Source organism: Notolabrus celidotus, chromosome 3, assembly GCF_009762535.1.
Source record: "Notolabrus celidotus isolate fNotCel1 chromosome 3, fNotCel1.pri, whole genome shotgun sequence".
NCBI classification, from domain to species: domain Eukaryota; kingdom Metazoa; phylum Chordata; class Actinopteri; order Labriformes; family Labridae; genus Notolabrus; species Notolabrus celidotus.
Window position 1 is genome coordinate 19,725,143 of NC_048274.1, and position 6,527 is coordinate 19,731,669.

Below are 6,527 nucleotides of genomic sequence, written 5' to 3' on the forward strand. Positions count from 1 at the left end.
TGCCATCAGGAGGCCCATTTTGACTTGTACGTGTTCCTTCGCCTTCAGTACACAGTCAGCTAATAACTAATTGATGCATGAATCGACATGACTTTAACCATATGTGACAAATTCTGCACATTATCAGGAAGATACAGTAAATGTTGTAGAGTTTAATGAGTGTAGGCTTACCCTTCAGCAGCTAACACGATGAATTTTGATAAGGTAAACATCCTGCAGACCATAGGTTGTGTCATAATACAATAAAAAAAAAGGGCCAATAACTTACTTTGAAGTAACTCTTCCATTTGTTCTTCTGGTTTTATGATTTAACTTCTTAAAATGAAAGAAAGTTGGTCAAACAGCAGCGTTCTGTGTGCCAGGGAACTCTGGATGGTGAGCGATGCAGACATCAGCTGTTTGTGAGCTGCTGGTTTCCTCTGATTCAGAAAGGTCCTGAAGTTCTGTTGTTATTAAGTCCCACTCATGGCAACAGTGAATATATTTTTATTTGGTTATATTTTTGTCTCTTTTTAAAGCCTTTAGACCTGAATAGCTGATCTTTACACTGCAGGCAGAGGAACACATATGAGTCCTAAGGCTGAATAGTGCAAAAACAAATTTTCATTCTGACCTCAAAGAGGAGTTCTGAAAAATGTCCAACATTGCGTACACTTTATTCAGCTTTTGTGTTAAAGCATAACAATTATTCTTCAGATTCGTATACTGCAACTTCAATAAAGGCCAGGTTGGTTTTGTACAAGAAGTTGGTGCAAGTTGTAATTCCATCACTTACTGACAGAATTGTACCTTCATTATCAAACACATACAGTTGACGTATACCAGCTTTAATAGCTGACCATCAGATTACAGATTATATGGATGTGACAAATAACCCTCGCCTCTCCTTCCTCAGAAATGTCCTACATAATGAAATATCATACAAGAGTAAGGCAAACTTGTTCTCCAAGCACAACATTTGAATACTAAAGCTCTTAAACGCTATATTACTTAATTCAACATTGATATGAAGGTGGATTTCTAATGCCAGTTTTGCCAAACTCCTGTGTGATCTGTTCTCTGGCCCTAAACAGCCAAACCATGGCTGCTGAGTCATTTCTGAGCAAACAATACTCTGGGACCCAAACATCTACATCACAGAGTTCACCCTCAGAGCTATAGAAAACACAAGTGGTTGACGAAAACCAAGAAAAAGAAAATGGAGATACTATTTATTTTGTGTTGGGTTAGAAAATAGATTTTTGACAGACCTCTTTTTTGTTGTTTGTTTGCTTAAATTTTCTTTTTTTAGAGGGGGTGTTGAATGAAAAGAGACCTTAATGTTTTGCAAAATGCAGTATATTGGATTAACTTCTCTGCATGTAAAGTCAGGTGTAACTGTGCAGTGTTTTATTCCTTTTGAGGAATGGATTAAGCATTAAACACTGTCTGTATTCCTCCTTACCTAGAGTTTATCTTTTGTTTTCTGTGCATCATCACAATTTGTATGTCCTTCTTGGTGGTTTAAAACACCTTTAGACATTTTAACTATGGACAAACCTCTTTTTTCCCCCAAACAGCGCTGAAATGGATCTTGATGCAAGCATGCATAACTGTTCTATTTTATTTGCATCCCAGCCATCGTTCTGTAGGAGCTGGTGATTTTTAAGATAGTCTACCTGACTTGGGATTGGACGTATCATTTTCACTATGACAGTATATTGGGAGTATTTTGGCTCCATTTTGGTCATGCCTCCATTCGTGATTGTTTTCAGTTCAGATCTTGTCTATTCTATAGCTCTCAGGTCCTCCCTCTCATACAACATGTGTTATGTAATCCCATGGTTATGTCATGTGTTCCATCTGATTTAGACTCTTTATGTGGCAGCCCTGGGTCAAATAGCATGAGAAAAATAATTCTCGCTTGTTGTTATGAACTGTCTGGAGCAGCTGTTGGGTGTGGTTCAACACTGTTTTATATAAAAGCTACCCAATAATAATTTTTAAAAATCTCTATTGTGTTATATTTTCTACAGTGATGGACTCTACTCATCAGGTTCTCTAAATGCAATAAAACAATGCTAAGAATTACATTTGCCTATTTGACTGAACTCAGTGTATCATTGTCCTCCTCTCTTACACATCCAGATGAAATGAAGGGCTGTCTTGCATGCAAAATGATCATTGTTCACCTTTTTTCTGCTGGTGGGGGGGTTTTCCACAATGGATCTAACTGTTTGATTTTTTTTTTTATAGATACAGCATGTGTCTGATCCTACTCCTCTTTATGTGTCTACCTTCCTGTGTCATGTTAAATGTTTCTACCCTGCATGTCCTCTCAGCCTGCATGTTTACATGTTTGTGTGTGCCTGTGTATTGAGTCCTGTGTTTGTGCTCTTCTGTATGTGCTTGTGGGAAAAAAATATTTTAAAGGAAACACAATGCACATACTGTATAAGCTTATTGTGCTCTGATTCAATTGATCTGCATGTTAGATCAATTATTAACAAACAGATTGAAAATGCATGTATGTTTTTTTAACATACGTGGCTGGCATGTTGCTTTAAGTAGGCTAATTGGCTCAACACTCTAATATGCAGCGCATTTGAAAACATATTAATGTATATGTTTTTGTAATGAATTGCTTGAAAATGCACCTCTACGTTGACATGAATACACACATTTACACACAAGCATGAATAGTGTCATACATACTCAACAGCACACACTTACAAGCATTTGAATATGCTTTGTCTTAAAAACATCAGAAATAAACAACACATAGACACATCTACATCTACAAATATATGCATTCAGACATACACACAAGCACTCACTGCATTAGTTTCCCTGGCCCTGACTGAATTGTGTGTGTGGTAGGATTAAGGGCGGAGGCCAGGCCTGGGGAGCAAACCAGGATGGAGTGGTGAACAGCCAGCCTGGAGCTCGAGTGGTGGATGAACGTGAACAGATGGCCATCAGTGGGGGCTTCATCCGCAGGTAAGTGTATGTGTGTCTTTGTGTGTGTAGGTGGTGTGCTTTCTTGTTTCTGTGTACCTTAATACGTACTAGTGTATGGTTGTGTGCGTGTGTGTGTGTGTGTGTGTGTTACTGTTACACCTATAATTCTAGAAAATTATACAGAGCTAATCCTGGAATAGGTTACCATTTTGACACTCCACCGACATAATGGATGTCGGTTGCTGACCTCTGTTTCCATATGGCTTGCTGCTATGTTTAGAAACGCACAGACTAAGAGAACAGATTCTGTATCGTCTTTAGCGATGAGTTTTCAGAGTTCACTAAAGCTATGTTTCTTCACAGCTTATCAACACTGAGCAACAAATTGAAACATACTCACTTGACAGACATTTCTTTGTAGCAAGAGAAGTCTGTGGGAGGAGAGTTTAACATTTGGATAAGTATTTGAAACATGAAAAACAGAAAATGATCCACGATCAGAGGCATGACTAGAGTAAGAGAAAGATTCTTCTTGGTGATACAGATCATTGTTTTAATCCACATGCAAGCCTCAGATCTCTCGTGATTTCACTGTGTGAGAGGTCCCGATCCTAGAGTTGGAACCACTGAATAATATGATAACATTTAATTGACGTTCAATAATCCCAGTGAATTCTGGATTATTATCTTTTTTCTTCATTTTTTTTCCGTTCCTTAGAAAACTATTCTCCCTGAGACCAATGTAAAGTGCTGTCCATGGTGCTGAATCTTTACAGAGACAAAGGCAGGCAGTGTGGTTCACAGACTAATTTATACCAATTTATAATAATATTAATATTGGTAGTATCTGAGCCGTGACTCACTGTGCACTGAATTTTCAAGGCTTCTACTTTCCAGCTTTTTTGGCCAATAACATGTCCTTCTACCCCTCCCTGTGTCCAGGGTAACAGATGACGCCCGGGAGAATGAGATGGATGAGAACCTTGAGCAGGTGGGCGGGATCATTGGGAATCTGCGTCACATGGCCCTGGACATGGGCCAGGAGATCGACACCCAGAACCGCCAGATCGATAGGATCATGGAGAAGGTACTGTTCAAAAGAGCTGCCATGGAAAAAAGGATGTTATGACTTGAATGCAGTCTAAATTCATAATGATTGATGGAAACAAGTCAATTTGCTTATAAGTCTATGTTGCACTTCTATTAAAGCTAAAAAAGTGTAGAAAGCTATGAAAAAGACCAGAATACGTATTTAGTAAATGTCAGAAAACAGGAGTAAAATACAGAACGGTTGGTAACTTAAAGGCGTTTTTCGACCACAGGAACTTTACCCCGGAACTAGGGACTTTACCCCTGAACTACGTGCATTTCGACCGGAGGAACCATTGTCTAAATTACAGGGGTAGTTAATCTTCCCCCGAAAAGCCCCCGCTTTGGGGGTAGTACTTTTCAAAGGTCCTGGGAATTCTGGTTGAACATAATGGTGTTTGTGGAGTTTACACAGTTGTTGAAACACAGAGGGAGTTCCTGGGAATGTATCCTAGTTAAGTTTTTTATTAAGATTTCAAAATATTATTTAATATATATTTTTTTCTCCATACGTCACTGGCCTGATTTGCACAATCTACCCGGGACTTTAGCCCGCGGTCGAAATGCAGACAACAATGGGAGCACAGGAACCTTTTAGTTCCGGGGAAAGTAGTTCTGGGGGCTAAAAGACCCCGGAACTCTTGGTCGAAATGCACCTTAAGTAGATGAAAGGCAATAAATCTATAAGTGGCAGCTTATCTATAGAGTATTTAGCTGATATTTAGCATGGATTACATGCTTGGCAATAAGCCGTGCAGCAGAGCTGCATTTGCTGCTGATTTGGAGCAGATTGAGTCTGGGTTTGACACAGTGGTAGAGGAAATCTGATTCAGATCATATAGGACCGTATCTGGATGTTAAGCCTTCCAATTGTGCTCTTGGTCCATTAGTACAGTACGTATGTATTCATTAAAGGATAATTCTGCTTTAGTTTAACCTGGCATCTGTCCTATTAGCTGTCAATTATATGGATGGCTCTAATGTTAACCTCTCCACCTCTGATGAAAAGATTCAGAGCACAAAAACTCACACAAGCCTTTTACAGCATTTATGGAAAAATAGTTTTAACATGAAACATATTAAAGACTTGTCTTTGGGTTAACTTTAAGTAAGTATAGCGAGAAGCAGCCATACACAACTATTATCACCTTGTTCACACAGTGCCCACTGTCCTCCAACACTATATTTAGGGGGAGAAGCTGAAGCACTTTTATCAGTGGTACTGCTGGGTCCCAGGCTACATATAAATACAGAACATCTAACAACTTACCAGTTCTACACTTCTTGACATTTCAGCAACTAAACAGTCTTTAGAAAGTAATAATTATGAGGGAAATGATTCAAGTTGAAATAACATTGTATACGCTATAATATCCACAATATCACACGCTATAATAACCACAATATCACAACAGCTAACCAGCATTCAATCATTTCTTTACTTAGATTAGCCAGTTTTTTGCACCATGTAACACAAACAATAATACTTTCAAGAAAATGGTTGCATGCTGACTATACTTGCTGTTTAATGGTGGTCAATGGTCCTTCCTATATGTTAATTTGGAAAATTAACAAAAATTAATTCATACATTTCAGTTACTTTTAGTAGCTAATTAATTAGAAACAATTTGCTACACTCCCTACATTTGTACTATCTAAAACCTGGACACGGCAGTCCGACATTAGGCTTTTCATAAAGTCTGAATGTCCCACCTTGACATCAGAGGAAAACTGTGAAGGGTCAGCTCCATACAGATTTACTTGTACATCCTAAGAAGAAACCTTTGGTGTTGAAAAATAAAGTCAATGCAGAAGTGCCAAGTTCTTTGAATGTCCACTTTAGGCTTGCTCCAAAAGCCCATGAATCCCAGATAAGCCCCCAAACTTTTGGTTTTGGTTTTATTGCTATTTCTTAGTTAATCAAAACTGTACAGGCGGGAATTTTCATATACAGTATGTCAGTTTTGATTACTATCAAATTTACATCCAGATCAATTTCCCAGCTTCCTGCAGTCATAGGAAAACTCACCAGGTAGAAATAAACCAATTTTTCCACTAAGGGAGTCATCCCCACCCTGAACTACTTCTTTTAGTACATTTTCTGACTCTCCTTTTCTCTTTCAGGCTGATTCCAACAAGACCAGGATTGACGAAGCCAACCAGAGGGCTACAAAGATGTTGGGCAGTGGCTAAACTGCTGCAAAAAGTGCTTTCATCCTAACTCCAGTCACCCTTAAAATAACAACACCAACCAAACCCAGCCCAGCCCCCAACACCAACAGCCAGCGCCCACTTCCTATGCTCGACAGCAGGCGCTGCAATATCATGCTTTTATTGTGAAACTTGTAGAGGTTTGCACACATGCACATATCATACATCCCTCTGCCCTCCTCTCAGCCCTGACCATCTCTCCCCTCCCTTCACTCCCCTTGTTGTCAGTGATGTCCTGTGTTGTTGCTCTTTTGATTTTGTTAATAAATCATAGTTCTGTCACTCAA

The 6,527-nt window shown here is 39.0% G+C and overlaps 1 protein-coding gene across 1 annotated transcript in view; it reads left to right on the forward strand.

Annotated features, from left to right (window-relative positions):
- LOC117810016 (synaptosomal-associated protein 25-A-like) overlaps positions 1 to 6,527 on the forward strand; it is a 65,127-nt gene that overhangs the window by 57,633 nt on the left and 967 nt on the right. The window contains exons 7-9 of the mRNA XM_034679553.1: positions 2,860 to 2,979; positions 3,883 to 4,027; positions 6,154 to 6,527. The exon at positions 6,154 to 6,527 is cut by the window's right edge and continues 967 nt beyond it. Of these exons, the coding sequence (XP_034535444.1) occupies positions 2,860 to 2,979; positions 3,883 to 4,027; positions 6,154 to 6,222 (334 nt within the window). The 3' untranslated portion in view covers positions 6,223 to 6,527. The remainder of the gene's footprint in view (positions 1 to 2,859; positions 2,980 to 3,882; positions 4,028 to 6,153) is intronic.